Here is a 16,930-nt window from a genome sequence, read left to right as displayed (position 1 = left end):
TAGTTAAATAAAGGTTAAAATGCTCATTTCCTGTCACTGTTCCTTTAAATTTTGTGGTGGTTGTCATGGTAACGCCAGGTCATGTGCAACTCCCCCCAAAGAAATCGCTTCAAAGCATAAAAATCTGACCTGAGCATCCAGACAGATGTCGCATATGGAGGATGGGGTTTGTGTCAGGATTCTGATCCATATATGGAAGTGGTATAAATCGGAAGTCAAAAGATCAGATTCCATGTTGTTTTCAAGCTGTTTACACATGAGGGAAAAGAGCAGACATGCAAATAATGGCACTCAGGTTGCTGAAACATGTTGTGGGCATAACCATAACATTGAACACACTCTTATAACACGTCATAGGATAATACCCTATTCAGCTACGGAAGAAAAGAACGCCCATCAGTATAACTCACCTCTATTCAATAAAGCTAATTGATAGACCATCCATAGAGCATAATAACCATAACATGTACCACCCATCATATGATGCACACTACCCATAAAACACCAAGCTCCTTCCTGTCGCAGCCCGCGGCTGACGAGGCTGTCTGCTTTCTCTGGCTAATGAAGAGAGGAGCGGAGAAGACGAACAATGTCCAGTTAATCTGGAAGACATTTTAAAGGGGCTCAAGTTAAGGCTTGTTATATTACACGATAAATCACCTTACAGTAATAAAGAAGAGAAAGGAGAGATTGTCCCCGCTGTGTTGAAGAGTGGGGCCTCGTTCTAAGAGATATCCTCTGTCTATGTCCACTCCAGGTCACACGTGTGGGTGCCTGTAGTGTGTAAATGGGCATGTGCATGTAGGCTTGTGTGTTTGCATATTACTCCTAGTGTTGCATAGAAAAGGCTAGAAGACGATCATCTTAATTCATGACAAACATTTCTCAGAACTAGTACATTGCAAAAGTCCTGGGAAACTAGGAACATAATGTACTTAATGCATGTCCCTGGGAGAGAGATTGTCTTGAAAGTCCCTTTCAGTTTGAAGAGGGAAAATAAAGAAAGTAATTCTCTCTGAACTGGCTCTCGGATGTAGACAGTAGAGAGAGTGATCGCCCTAGGCTCTGGCCCACTTCCTGCTTTCAAAACAAACCAGAACCACCCATCTTTATTGTATTGTGAGAGAGAATGTTGCAAACTAATACAGCCAAAACACCCAGAGTTTTTGATCAGCTGCATTTGTTCCTGACTTTTTCTTATATAAAAACTAAATTAGAAAGCTGTTTACTTTTCTCGTATTTTTCAAGGCGGCTGCTGTGGAGGTGGAATAAGAATGCGAGCTCGTGTATAATATGCTGATGTCCTGCAATACCATGATAACCATCACCATAAAAACAGTGTCAGGTGAGATTAAAATAGACCAAACCGTGCTGTCTATTTCTCTTTAATCATAACATCTCCACATATATGAAATGTTTATAAAGGAAGTGGGTGAGAGGGGAGGATGAAGCAGGAGCAAGGCAAGAGAGAGAGCAAAATATTGAAGTCTAACTATTCTCCCACTTGCTGTATGATGCAGAGAGAGGGGAAGAAACAGAGAATTCATTGAGATGAACTAGAATCCCTCGAAGGGCTCTTTGGCTAACAGAAACAGATAGCATATTTCATTAGCCTCTCCAGGTGATGTATAATCACGGTGGCTCTTCACTTTTTCACTGTGAGATTACATTCATTTATCAGCTGGGTTTCCTCTCCCTCCCTTCTTCTCATCCCCAACCCTCTCTATCCCTTAATTCCTCTCCTTTTCCTCACACTCACTTTCTCCCCCCCCCTTCTCCTCTCTCTCAACCCTCTCCTCTCTCTCGCTCTGTTTCAGACTGGTGTTTATTAATAGCTTTCTGCATGGTTGGAGACCATTGCTGGGAGATTGAGTCGCTGTGTTATCCCAAACCCAGTGATAAACTATTTTTAATTAAACCTTATGAAACAATATTGAAAACTACCGAGCTGTGCCTAATTTTTCCACCACCTAGCTAGCCACAAACGCCCAGTATGTGTGCACACACACACACAACGTCATTCTAGGTGACATGCTACCCTCCAAGTGTATTGACATGCAGGTAAACCACTCTCTCTTTTCTATCACTATCATACTTTGCTGAATGTCAAGGATACAACCCTACCGCATTTTCCTTCACAGAGGAGAAACAAGAAATGAATTTAATACGGTGACGTTTTAAAGAGCGGTGTGGATGGAACACCTTGGTCCTGGTATCGTTCGTCCACTCCTCTACTCTCCTTCTCTTGAACCCTTTCATTCTCAGAATGAAGTAAAGCTTCTGAGTGGTTCATTTAGACCTCTCCCACTAACGACCTCATTAGTCCATTTGGTAATTAAGCAATTAACTCCAGATTAGCTATTGATTAATGTTTTCTGTGAATAATGTTTCTCAATGGGATAGTACTGGTTAAATATTAAACCTCTGGTAATGAGAAACTGATTGATTACATCAGCAGATTAATTAGAAAAGCACATGTACAATGGCTCATTATCTCGTTAACACACTTGTTCACATGATATAATCTTTCTTTGGTACTAGCCTAATACTATAGGCTAGGTGGCATTTGGGGTTTGTACCTTACGGCTCATGATAATACAGCAGATGACTCATGGGCATGGATTATCTCTCTGTTGATAACGTTGAGGCGGGGACATGGATTTAATAACTGCAAGACCATACACCCATATTTGCCCAATGACTGTCAACTCACTTATTCTCATTTAAAATGGACACCGATGTTGATATAAATACACTATATATACAAAAGTATGTGGACACCCCTTCAAATGAGTGGATTCGGATATTTCAGCCACAGCTGCTGCCGACCGGTGTATAAAATATGCACAGCTATGCAATCTCCATAGACAAATATTGGCAGTAGAATGGCCTTACTGAAGAGCTCAGTGACTTTCAACGTGGCACCATCGTAGGATGCCGCCTTTCAACAAGTACATTCGTGGCCTGCTAGAGCTGCCCCGGTCAACTGTAAGTGCTGTTATTATGAAGTGGAAACATCTAGGAGCAAGAACGGCTCAGCCACGAAGTGGTAGGCCACACAAGCTGACAGAACGGGACTGCCGAGTGCTGAAGCACGTAGAGCATAAAAATTGCCTGTCCTCGGTTGCAACACTCACTACCAAGTTCCAAACTGTCTCTGGAAACAACGTCAGCACAAGAACTGTTCATCGGGAGATTCATGAAATGAGTTTCCATGGCTGAGCAGCCTCACACAAGCCTAAGATCACCATACGCAATGCCAAGTGTCTGCTGGAGTGGTGTAAAGCTAGCCGCCATTGGACTCCGGAGCAGTGGAAACACCTTCCTGGAGTGATGAATCACGCTTCACCATCTGGCAGGCCGACAGACGAATCTGTGTTAAGCAGATGCCATGAGAACGCTACCTGTCCGAATGCATAGTGCCAACTGTAAAGTTTGGTAGAGGACGAATAATGGTCTGGGCTGTTTTTCATGATTCGGGCTCGGCCCCTTAGTTTCGGTGGGAAATCTTATTGCAACAGCATACAATGACATTCTAGATGATTCTGTGCTTCCAACTGTGGCAACAGTTTGGGGAAGGCCATTACCTGTTTCAGCATGACAATGCCCCCGTACACAAAGCGAGGTCCATACAGAAAAGGCTTGTCGAGAACACTTTTTGGATGAATTAGAATGCCAAACACGGGCCTAATTGCCCAACATCAGTGCCCGACCTCACTAATGCTCTTGTGGCTGAATAAAAGCAAGTCCTAGCAGCATAGTTCCAACATCTAGTGGAAAGCCTTCCCAGAAGAGTGGAGGCTGTTTAATTACAGTGGTACAATAGTAGAGTATCCTGAAGTAGTCTCTGCTCAGAGGTACAGCAACAACAAAGGGGTATGCACACGACAAAACTGAATAAGCAAAGATTCAATACGCACGCACACACACAGCCCTATTTAGAATAGGTAAGGATCTGGCCCTGCGCTCTGGTCGTTGATGTATTGATGCGTTTAATCAGTGTGCCATTTCGCCGCCGCGAGGAGTAATCATTTTTCCATTACACTACCTCCGAAGGACGTCCACACACATTTGTTTGGCCTCTTTTGGGTTGTGTTTCTGGGCCACAGCTTTCCTCTGACTCATGTTTTATTTATTTATTTGATGGATTAGAGGCCCAGCTTTTCTGCTAGGCCCCTGATGCAAAATGTCACCTTCCTCAATCACTGCCTCCCAAACACATACACCATCTTGCTCTACAACACACACACACACACACACCAGACCTAACTTTCTGCTCTGAGAATTGTGCTATTAAATGAATTATTACAAAAGAAGTGGAGTGAGGGAGAGGGTGAAATCAAGCAAAACGTTAAAAAGAATTCCTTGGCGCTTCATTGGTCCCTTGTTTTTTTTTATTATTTTGAACCAGAGTAATAATAGCAATTCATTTCCTTTTTAGAAAAAGCAATTGGATTGGGTAAAAGTCAACTTTGACCCTCTCAACACTTTTAAGCTTTCCCAGCAGTAATGCCATAATAAGGAATCTATAGGAGGATCAGAAACTGGGAAATGAAACAGTTCTTGACAACCAAACATTTATATAGATATGCTAAATGAAATAGTTATTGTTGTAATATACTTTTGTTTTACAAGTTTAAGACTTATTTGAATTGTCACTGTAGAGGATGTACCGTGAACATTGGATGTAGGTTCTCCTACAACCACTATGGGGAGACAAATCCACACATAATCCAATAAGGCATTGAATAAAATACAAAAATGACTAATAAAATACATAGAAAAGGCAAAACAAATGCGAAAACAACAAACAGATTTTGTAGGGGGAACATCCAGTAATTCTTCATATCCAAATCCATTATAGTCCTTGTTTCAAATCGTACAGCAACAATTGTGCAAACACAAACGATTTGACGACAGTCAATCACAGAAACCTTTCTTGAGCCTTGACTTCTTCCTTCTTGGTAACCATGCCCTCTTCAGGAGTGTAGTAATGATCAGACTTACCAAAGCCAAAGAGGCCTAGGGATGGAGAGACAGGCATGATGATGGGCCATGCTACCTTGTTGTTGTAGTCTCATTCCATAGAGAGCTGAACACTCTCACTCTGGCCTTGGTGTTGATGCTGGTCAAACTTCCTCGCTGTTAAGAAGGCATAAAGAAGTCAGAATTATACCAATTTAAACAGTGGGATTGATTTAGATATTTTAGAAGTGCTGTGTGAGCTAAGAGTTTACTAGTGAATGACACAGAGCTATTTGATAAACCAGAAATATATTTGACTTGAGTGATTAACAGATTTGAGGTCAGTTCCTAATCATGGACAGAAATAGAACAATTCTTCTAGATACATTTTTATATGTTAAATATGCATTTGACCCCAAGCTCTATCATAAGTGAGCACAAGTCTAACATTGATTGACGCATTATTCTGCAACAGCACTGAGACCAGGGCCGTTCCAGGCATAAGCGGTCGCTTGGTTGTACATCAGCCATCTTCCTCTTGATATGTCAGGCACTGACAGTCACTTAATTAGCCATGTCAGCTAACAATGTTTGGATTGATAGTCTAGCCAGGTATCTAAATGTGTAGTAATTATGGTCAAATTCCATGCCCAGAGGCCCTGACCTCCAAGGGGTCCCCATTGATTTTGTTAGTCATTCTCCCTTAAATATCATATTAACATGGCTTAAGTCATTACAAAATGTGTAGAATTGCAGAAAATGTTTCCTAAAATGGCAAAAATGTCTCTCCACCTCATGGCAAAATAGGAAGAATTGCAGGAAATGTGCTGTAAAACCACAAAAAAAAGTATCTCTGCCTGATAGCAAAATGAGTAGAATTGCATGAAATTTGTAATAAAATTGCAAATCTTTCTCTTCACCCCATGGCAAAATGTGTAGAATTCCCTCCACCGTAAAATGTTTGCGTCTAGCTTAGGGCCCCAAAAAGGCTAGAACCGGCACTCACTGTGACTGACAAACTCACCAAGAGAGTACATCTCCAGCTGCTGGCGGAGTCTCACTTTCTGCAGACTATCATAGAAGTTGGGTTCGGTCGTTACTCCAGCTGTGGGAGGTAGAGCGAATATCCTCATGATCTTCCTCTTATTTCTGATGGGGAGAAGAGGAGGAAAGCGAGTGAGACCCAACAGTAAACTGTCATTCATGTGCACTAGCTGGTTGGAAGCATTGTAACAGCAAAGTGTATCAAAAACATGTTATTAAGCACACATTCAGTTCAAAACACTCATATGTATTAACAGTCGGCCGCAAAATACAAAGGAGCCTCTTACTTTCTAGCATACATTAGCAGTCCGAAGCTAACCAGAATGACGAGCAAATAGACATTGGTGGCCTCATTCCACGCCTCGTGCACGGAGTAATCCAAAGATTCCTCGTTCGCCATGACACCATGACCGCCCATTGCGATCAAACAAATTGTGAAGTATGTTTCTATTTGTATAAACGTCTCTAAAAAATAACATTCAATAGACCGAGATTTATCTGAATACGACTCCTACGACGTAAACAGAAGTCTGACGTCGTTTCCGGAGTCGAACACTAGACGGTGATTGGGTTTTCATCCTCACAAAGACCACCCCCGCTTACTTTTTCAAAACAGGAAGTAAGTGCATTGCTTATATATTATTATTAATATTATTTTCACTTCTCTTATTTTTTTTATTTTTTTTATTATTATGAACACAACAAATACAAAAAAATACTGAAATATACAAACAAGTGTACATAAACCTAACAGACAGGGGTATTACATACCAATATTCATTTTCAATTTGTTAAATGCTTTTATGGTGCGTATTGCTTTTACATTTACTGATCATTTCAAAATAATATTTAAATTCTATCTTAAATAACGTGAAAAGGGGTTTGTTCTCTGCCCACTTCATTTTATGGATAAAGAATCTTCCATGAAAGATAAACAAATTAACAATGACAGATAAATCAGGGTCCATATCATTTGGATCAAAATACAACATAATATCAGTCTCTCAGATTAACATTAATAGTCGCTTCTTTTAAAATAAAATATTCTAAAATTCCAAAATCTTCTGACATAAGAACAGTCCCAAAATAAATGTGATTATTGGTGTCTAAAAATGTTGGCTGTTTAGCAATTAGCATGTTTGACATTTGAGTGGAAATACTTCTATCACCTTTTTGATAAGCAGTTTAGAAGAAAAAAAATACTTACCATATTATCGGCATACGGTTCCCAGTTATTAGCTATCTTAATATTTTGTTAAATTACAAGATATATCCGTTTAATTTTGTAAAAAAAAATAAAAATAGATAACCCACCCTCAAATCCGAAATGTTTACTAGATAGTTGACTAGCCTTCCTGTTAATTTTGTTTTATCATTACTTGGCTGAAATCCATTAGCTACATTTCAGAGGTAAAAAGTGGTCTGTCGTGCAGTCAAATTTTACAATATACAGCATGGTTGGAGTCATTAAAACTCATTTTTCAACCACTCCACAAATGTCTTGTTAACAAACTATAGTTTTGGCAAGTCGGTTAGGACATCTACTTTGTGCATGACACAAGTAATTCTTCCAGCAATTGTTTACAGACCGATTATTTTGCTTATAATTCACTGTATCACATTTCCAGTGGGTCAGAAGTTTATATACACTAAGTTGACTGTGCCTTTAAATAGCTTGGAAAAGTCCAGAAGATTATGTCATGGCTTTAGAAGCTTCTGATAGGCTAATTTACATAATTTGAGTCAATTGGAGGTGTACCTGTGGATGTATTTCAAGGCCTACCTTCAAACTCAGTGCCTCTTTGCTTGACATCATGGAAAAATCTAAAGAAATCAGCCAAGACCTCAGAAAAATAATTGTAGACCTCCACAAGTCTGGTTCATCCTTGGGGGGAATTTCCAAACGCCTGAAGGTACCACGTTCATCTGTACAAACAATAGTATGCAAGTATAAACACCATGGGATGATGCAGCCGTCATACCGCTCACGAAGGAGACGCATTCTGTCTCCTAGAGATGAACGTACTTTGGAGCAAAAAAGTGCAAATCAATCGCAGAACAACAGCAAATTACCTTGTGAAGTTGCTGGAGGAAACAGGTACAAAAGTATCTATATCCACAGTAAAACGAGTCCTATATCGACATAACCTGAAAGGCCGCTCAGCAAGGAAGAGGCCACTGCTCCAAAACCGCTATTGAAAAGCCAGATTACGGTTTGCAACTGCACATGGAGACAAAGATCGTACATTTTAGAGAAATGTCCTATGGTCTGATGAAACAAAAATAGAACTGTTTGGCCATAATGACCATCGTTACGTTTGGAGGAAAAGGGGGGAGGCTCGCAAGCCGAAGATCACCATCCCAACCGTGAAGCACGGGGGTGGCAGCATCATGTTGTGGGGGTGCTTTGCTGCAGGAGGGACTGGTGCACTTCACAAGATAGATGGCATCATGAGGGACGAAAATGATGTGTATATATTGAAGCAACATCTCCAGACATCAGTCAGAAAGTTAAAGCTTGGTCGCAAATGGGTTTTCCAAATGGACAATGACCCCAAGTATACTTTCAAAGTTGTGGCAAAATGGCATAAGGACAACAAAGTCAAGGTATTGGAGTGGCCATCACAAAGCCCTGACCTCAATACTATAGAACATTTGTGGGCAGAACTGAAAAAGCATGTGCGAGCTAGGAGGCCTACAAACCTGACTCAGTTACACCAGCTCTGTCAGGAGGAATGGGCCAAAATTCACCCAAGTTATTGTGGCAAGCTTGTGGAAGGCTACCCGAAACGTTTGACCCAAGTTAAACAATTTATAGGCAAAGCTTCCAAATACTAATTGAGTGTATGTAAACTTCTGACCCACTGGGTATGTGATGAAAGAAATAAAAGCTGAAGTAAATCATTCTCTCTACTGTTATTCTGACATTTCACATTCTTCAAATAAAGTGGTGATCCTAACTGACCTCAGACAGGGAATTTTTCCTCTGATTAAATGTCAGGAATTGTGAAAAACTGAGTTTAAATGTATTAGGCTAAAGTGTATGTAAACTTCCATCTTCAACTGTGTATATATAATGATTGTCATGTCCTGACCAGCAGAGGGAGTAATTGTATTATATTTGGTCAGGACGTGGCAGAGGGGTATTTGTTTCATATGGTTCAGGTTGTGTGTGTTATTTAAGTGGTGTTTGGTTTATGTAGTCTGGGGTTTGAGTAATTGTTCTGGTGTTGGTTTTCTATGGTTTTCTAGTATGTCTATTTCTGTGTGGTTTGTGTGGCTCCCGAACAGGAACAGCTGTACATCGTTGTTCCTGATTGGGAGTCCTATATTAGATGCTTGTTTTCACCTGGGGATTTGTGGGTAGTTGTATTTCGCACTGCTGTTATTATTTAGCCTGTGAAACTGGCTGTCTGTTGTTCTCTGTTTTCTTGTTTTTCTCGTGTTCACAATAAATAATATGATGAACATGCAACCCGCTGCGCCTTGGTCCTCTCTCTCCTACGACAGCCGTTACAATGATGGACAACTATATGATTATCCAGAATTTATGAGAACACACACTGTTACGTTCACTCCTGAGGAGTATCAAATTGTTGTTAGAGCTGTTCCTAAAGGTGCTATTCTTCTTTTAGGAGAATATAACAATACTCCAAGTGCAACTGTTGAGGATTTTGTAGCCTCAATACAATTAGAAGGAATTGACATTTTAAACTCTAAATGTAATAACATGTATATAAGGAATCTATGTCAATATGTTACTATTCCCTCTGCTAAAATGTACTGGAATGCAGCCCTAGGACAATTGAACTGGAATAAAGTTTCGTTGTCTGGTCAATATTGTATATCTAATAAGGTGAAAGAAGTATCATACAAACTCATTCATAGATTCTACCCTGTAAAGACCTTTATTATACACAGATTTAAAACAGCTATTGATAACAAATGTGTATTTTGTGGTTGTGACCCAGAAACTCTTGGCTATTTATTTTGGGACTTTTCTTATGTCAGAAGATTTTGGAGTGAGTTAGAAGATTTTATTTGAAACGATACGACAGTTAATGTTAATCTGAGAGACTGACATTATGTTGTATTTTCATCCAAATGATATGAACCCTGATTTATCTGTCATTGTTCATTTGTTTATCTTTCATGGAAGATTCTTTATCCATAAAATGAAGTGGGCAGCGAACAAACCCCTTTTCACGTTATTTAAGATAGAATTTAAATATTATTTTGAAATGATCAGTAAAAGCAATACGCACCATAAAAGTATTTAACAAATTGAAAATGAATCTTGGTATGTAATACCCCTGTCTGTTAGGTTTATGTACTCTTGTTTGTATATTTCTGTTTTTTGTATTTGTTGTGTTCATAATAATAAAAATAAATACATTTTTGTGCATGCGTACTGTAGTATGTAATTCAACCACTAGGGGGAGGTGTACCTCTATATTTGATCAACAGGACACATCAATACATCAAGGCTTTGAAAGGAGACTATTCAAGGTCTGTTAGATGGTCAGAACTATTTCACGACTGAAAGAGCAGGACAGTGAGGAAGTGTAACCATTGCTGCATTCTCCCAGGGAAATCAGAACCAGAGGTACATGAGTAGTACTGTTGTAAGGTGAGGTCTAGCTCTGGTATACTCTATGGTCTGGTTAGAACCATAGGTCTACAGGAGAAGCCAGTCCCCTCCCATCAGGCCGGTCAAACAGTGAGGTATGGCGTGGGAGCAGAGCACCGTACCAATCGCTGTATTTGTTTAATCTCATCACACGCCCGTTGGGTAATGTTCCTCCAGCCCACTGACATCAGACAGGACACAGGTGTGTGTGTGAGCACAAAGTACACCCATGAGGACCCAGCCCAGCCCAGCCAAGGGTGTTTAGACGCCTGCTAGCAGGAAAATGACGGGGAGGGGAAAAGAGTACGTAGAGAGGGAGTGGTTTTCTTTTTAAAGGAGCCTCGAGTTAGGCCTATGTCTTGAATGGGTAATTGTGATTTTTAGCCATACCTTGACAGATGAATTCCTTCCGGGGACGATGTGAGTCAAGTCCCTATGTATGTCTGTGGTTTTGTTGCGTGTGCTTGATGCCTTGTTTATTTTCAGAGACACTATTTAAATGTCTCATTTGCACCTGCTGCCACATCTAGTTACCTAAGGTGAGGCAAGACCAAAGAGGTGTGTGTGTGTGTGTGTGTGTGTGTGTGTGTGTGTGTGTGTGTGTGTGTGTGTGTGTGTGTGTGTGTGTGTGTGTGTGTGTGTGTGTGTGTGTGTGTGTGTGTGTGTGTGTGTGTGTGTGTGTGTGTGTGTGTGTGTGTGTGTGTGTGTCTTCCAGCTCCAATCACCTCAGTGTTTGTACTGAAATGTTCTCCTCAGTAAATGCAACTCACTACCACAAGTGTTCAATGCATCATACTATTATTAGCAACTCTATCCTATGTGCCCTATCACCAAGATCAAAACGACTGGAGAGTAGGGAGATGTATTATACCAGTTATATAGTACCAAAATAAAAATCCCTCTGGTTCACAGATAGACTTTAAAAACTGCTTGAAAGGGGACTGTTCAGAGTTCACTCTCGGACACCTTCCAGTTCTGTCGCCATACAGGAGATCGCCAGACCCAGATGTAGGATCATGATTTGAGCCAGTTTGTTACAGCAGGAAAATAATCCTGCAGCAACAGTAAATGTGGATTATGGTTAATGGGCATTTGTGTAGGGGTTGCTAAATTTTTCGTGAAGGCAAATTAAGTCAGAAATGTCCAATGGGAAATGATAGAAGCCTTTAGGGAAGCCAGGCCCCTCACAACTACACATTACTGATAGTCTTTAAACCCCACCTCTTCACCCCCATCTTTCCATTACAGCACAAGGCTACTGTACCCACATCTCACTAATAGGGATTAATGACTATATGCATCTCCAGTATTTCCCATTTTTCCAACTCACCCATTCCCTATTCAATTTAGTTTATTACAAGCAGTATCTGACTCATGACTAGGGACATGTATGGATGCTGATTGATGTCATACTGTAAGCAGACACTATTGTCCCTCAGGGCAGAGGTTTGGCCCCAGCCTACAGTGAAACCCTCAATTTAATGTGTTTCTCCATCCACTGACAGCCAGTATAAAACAATGCAGCCATCATGGCGACATGCAGTCGATTCAATCAATAGCCTTTATCCACGGGCCCGGGGTCAGGGTGAGAGGGGCGACAGACAGGGGAGCCAAGGCGTTGACTGTCTTCATTCTCGTCATTCTCCTGAGGAAGATAAAACCACATATGTCGATGGGGCCACTGTTTACGAGGCAGAGAGAAGGAAAGAGGAGATGAAACTATCAGCAGTCCAGTGTAGACATAGATCACCTCTCCTCAGTGAGTCTGTCTGACAGACAGGGCCACGCTATTGTAAGCGACAGTGGCAGATCAGTACTGCCTCCGTTGCACGAGCGACTGACAATGTTCCCTTGAGAACGGGTGAGCTTGTGGGTCATGTCATGGTAGATTTGTATGGTTGATTGTGATGCTGCCTTCTGGCCTGGGCTCCTTGTAACATCAATCTCAATGAGTCTTACCTGGATACATGTATTTAATACAGAACATTTGAGAAATCTGGAGCTAACTGATCTTTTTAACAGATATGATTTTTTTGGGGATTTAATACAATTCTAGTTCTGGGATGTCTGTTCCCTATTCCTTTCTGTAAGTGTGTGAACTGCCCAGAGACCCAGTAGACTGGAGCTAGCCTCTGAGTTAGAACAGAAGGGTTTTTGGGAGTGCTTTTATAATGCCTCTTCTGGGGGTTCTGGGACTTGTCTGTTCTCATTTAAGAATATAACTTTTAGTCTCTTTGGACAACTCTCCCACTTTCCTCCTTTGGTAGAGGTGGTGAGGACAGGGTTTGGGTGGGGGATGGGGGGGGGGGGGGGGGTCTGCTACTAAAATTGAGAACAAACCCTCCCCATTCTGTCCCAAGGTTTTAAACTCTGTTAGCTTGGTGTTTTTGCTTGTGTTTGTTTATTTCCTGTGTGTGGCAGTTGGTTGTACTGTGTGTTATTGTGTCCCACCCACCCCTGATCAGGGCAGACAGGCAGGCAGACAAGCCTCTAAGGGATATCAGGGCTGACAATCAGTGGGGTTCTGACAAGCATATCGTCCTGTAAACAGTGTACAGTATACACACACACACAAACATTCTGCAGAGACATTGCTCAGATTGGTCTGTGAGCAATAACAATTCAGGTCATTTGCACCAGTAGGTAATTTCATGTGGAACAGAGAACTTGACAGAAGCCTACCTGTTTTCTGTCTGAGATAGCATTCCCAAAGGGTACACAACATAGATGTAGCTACATGTACCAGGTCAGCTGCTTCAGTCAGGGGTTAACACTGTCAGGAGAGGAATCAACCCAGGAGTGTTTTCTAAAATGGTCCAGAGTGATAATCCAAATGCACATCCACAGTTGCCCTAATTCCCAGAGATGATCTGTGTACAGTCAGTGTGTGTCTGTCTGTCTCATGGCTGCTGCTCTTAGAGGGAGGGCTCTGTAAAGCCCAGCATGTCATTCCATTAGAGTGCTGCTCCTGCTGTTAAAGCTGACTGCCACAGTGAACGACACAGTAGGTATGGGCATATGACGTTATGCAGACCACAGATTACTACTAAAGATTTTTAGAACTAAACCAAAGATAGACCACAGCTCGTCGTTTCTGATGGGAACAAATGAGTCATAGTGGGCAGAACAAGCAAGGAGGTGGACAGAGCCAAGCACGAGCTAGCGAGATCCTATTGGCATGTTGTAGCATCATCTGCATATTTCAGTTAGGGTGTGCAATAACTCCATTCGCCTTTGCGCATCTTCTAAACAATGTGATAAAAAATATATAAATATTTTTTGCAAAGTCTACAAAACTTACTGTACTTTGCTCTTAACATATTCTAGTTTTGGGAACAGAAAACTGTGTTGAGATCAAATGTTTCATCGATAAGAACATTTGTAGAATGTCGGGGCCAAAATCCATCTTGTTCCATCGTCTCCCACTGCTGGACACTGGGCTTCCTTTCACTACCATATTTGGAAGTCAGTGGAAACGCCAAGCGGATGCTTCACAATTTATACATTCAGTGAAATATCTGTCTCATTGTTCTATCCATGTTATTACTATGGCCAGGTGTCATTTTCATCTGAACAGAAACGATTTGGGCTTGGCTGCAAACACATCTCACTTTAGATCTAGTTACAGCATTAGAGATGTGTTAGATAAAACCATATGGATGTAAAGTGCATATAAACATAAATCGACCAATATAATTAGTGTCATGTCTTTGCACAGGGAATTTCCCGCTCTCCTGCGATAACCTCGTATCCTGTTTAGTTGATCTCGGCATCCAGAATGTGTTGTATGTAATGTCATCTCTATTACACTCTCCTCCGGCCCGCTGGGAGGTGTCAGAGACCCTGGCCTGCATGAGTACCCAGAGATGAGACACTGTGGGTGGGCATGATGGATGACAGGAGTCCCTACCCACCCCTGGTTCTCTATCTTCTCCCATATCAAGTCTTCATTTACCTTCCTATTACGTCTGCCGTCTACATGGTTGTCAGGGATGGTATAATGGTAGGTCAGTAATTATGTTCGGCAATGTGAGCCTCCTGTGGCAGCCATTACTGGTGACAATCGCATGAAATTACAGGTGTGTTATGTTCTGGTCTAGACACATTCAAATTCAGCGGTTGATCTCAGACCACACATAAATCCATGTCTCAGACAAATGTAAACGATTTATGGGTAAACACTGACATTTTCAAAACAAGCATCCACAACAGTTGACAGCTTCTTACTTTTCTCGTTCTCTCTCTCGCTCTCTGCTCACAGTATGTGTAGGACTGCTCTGTTGGAGGTTAGACGGCAGGGTTTCACACTGATTTACACACTGCTATAGACACACACCAGCCTGGTCTAGAAGAGCGGGAGAGGGCTGTGAGGAAGGTTAATAATGTGTATGCGATGGGATGAGAGAGTGGGGTGTGTGAGGCTCTGTCAGGGTGAGAGGACTGGACAGATACTCGGGCAATGGGAGGCTGCACTCATCTCACACCTGGCTGAGCCTGCAGCACCCTGGGTGGTTTTTACTGTGTGTTCTCGAGGGAGGGAAGGAGGGAGGGAGGGAGGGAGCTTGATGCACTCTTAGAAAAAAGGTTCCAAACGGGTTCTTCGGCTGTCCCCATAGGATAAACCTTTTTGGTTCCAGGTAGAACCATCTGTGGAAATGGTTCTACATGGAACCCAAAAGGATTCTTCAAAGTATTATCCTATGGGTACAGCCAAAGAACCCTTTTAGTGTCTCGATGGCACCTTTTTTTTTGTAAGGGAAGGATAGATAGGGGTGGGAGCAGCAGGGGGTAAAGAAGAGCAACAGAGATGAGAGAATGTGTTTACTATGACAAGCCAATCACATGCCATCCGTTACTGATGGAGCTAGCCATGAAACATTCCCCAGAACACCACCCATACAAACATCAGATATCGCACTTACTCCGTACATAAACATAATTAAAAACATATGAACTACTCTCAAAAAAAATAATATGTACCTAATTGGAAATTCAATCAAACTTGCTCTTTTATCTGATCTGAAGGAGCTGTTTTCCAACGCAGGCATTAATATTGCATCGTTAGTTCCAGAATTAGTCAAACCATGAAAAATAAATATATTTTTCCCTTCTGTTCAAATAATTTGGATGTCATTTGGCTGAATTTTCCCCGTATTGCAGACCTTAGTTTTGGTACAGTGGTCAGGGCAATTTGTACGCTGAGGTGGGATGGAGGGAGTTTGTGGTAGGTCTCTCTCTTCCCTCTCTCTTTCACACACAGACACCTCCATTTCTACTATTTTCCTCATATCTCATATCTGCCGACCCAGCACTTTACCAGGTATAGAGGTCTCTGCCATATTATACCCTGAAAGGACATTTAATTGGATTTCAAAAGCATGACTCATTTATACAGTTGTATTGCTTTACCCCTAGTGCTTCAGCCAGGGGCGCAACTTTCACTGGGGACGGGAGGGTCGTGTCCTCCCCACACAGCTAATTCCCTACTTTTCACACTGGCACAGTAATAAACAGCTCTAATGTTACAGGCTTCACATGGCCCTTCTATTGTATTACTGGGCTAGATCAGCCACTGTGCCAGATGTTGTTTGAAGAGAGCAGATTTGGAGAGACTTTGTAACGGTCGTCGTACGTAGTGGACCAAGGCGCAGCGGGTTGAGTGCTCATAATGACTTTTATTGAACACAAAGATAACGATCATGATTGCAGCCTAAACCACACAGCTATGCAAACAACAACTTCCCACAAAGGGACAGGTGAAACAGGGCTACCTAAGTATGACTCTCAATCAGCAACAACGATGTACAGCTGTTCCTGATTGAGAGCCATACCAGGCCAACACAAAGAAATACACAACATAGAAAACCATAGAAATACTAAACAAGAACATTACCCAAAAACCCCAGAACACATAAATCAAACACCCCTCTTACATAAATACATATCCCATAAACCCCGAACCACATAAAACAAATACCCTCTGCCATGTCCTGACTAAACTACAATAACCAATAACCCCTTATACTGGACAGGACGTGACAGACTTGCACTTTCTCTTTAGCTATTTTTATAGTTACCTTTTTAGAAGTGGGAAGATTTTCAGACGGTAAAATATGGGTGATCAATAATTTAGGCCTATTTCTAGGCAATGTAGTAAACTATAGCCTTATCATAGACCTATTTAGGAAGTACATTACCTTGAAAAGAACTGCCCCGTGCTTCTCCGCCCATGCATAGGCTATAGCCTACTCTATTTAATTAAGACCACATGCGCACCTGATCTCACAGGTA

At 41.5% G+C, this 16,930-nt stretch overlaps 1 protein-coding gene across 1 annotated transcript; it reads right to left on the bottom strand.

The window, feature by feature from the left end:
• Positions 1–4,376: 4,376 nt before the first annotated feature.
• LOC106611785 (small integral membrane protein 19) lies at positions 4,377–6,557 on the bottom strand. The gene is made up of 3 exons (XM_014212367.3): positions 6,297–6,557; positions 5,990–6,114; positions 4,377–5,142 (listed from the first exon to the last, which is right to left on the bottom strand). Exons 1-3 carry the CDS (start codon positions 6,425–6,427, stop codon positions 5,078–5,080), a joined length of 321 nt encoding a protein of 106 aa, XP_014067842.1. The 5' UTR covers positions 6,428–6,557; the 3' UTR covers positions 4,377–5,077.
• Positions 6,558–16,930: the final 10,373 nt, after the last annotated feature.

The sequence above is a fragment of the Salmo salar genome, chromosome 09 (assembly GCF_965601325.2).
Source record: "Salmo salar chromosome 09, fSalSal1, whole genome shotgun sequence".
In the NCBI taxonomy this organism is placed as follows: Eukaryota; Metazoa; Chordata; class Actinopteri; order Salmoniformes; family Salmonidae; genus Salmo; species Salmo salar.
Note: the sequence above shows the minus strand (reverse complement) of the source record. Positions and strands in the feature narration are given on the sequence as shown.

Coding starts and splice junctions, on each gene's coding strand:
- LOC106611785 (XM_014212367.3), bottom strand. CDS start 6,427: ATGGGCGGTCATGGTGTCATGGCGAACGAGGAATCTTTGGATTACTCC. Junction 6,115..6,296: donor CTGCTAATGTATGCTAGAAA/GTAAGAGGCTCC, acceptor TCTCCCCATCAG/AAATAAGAGGAAGATCATGA. Junction 5,143..5,989: donor GCTGGAGATGTACTCTCTTG/GTGAGTTTGTCA, acceptor CCTTCTTAACAG/CGAGGAAGTTTGACCAGCAT.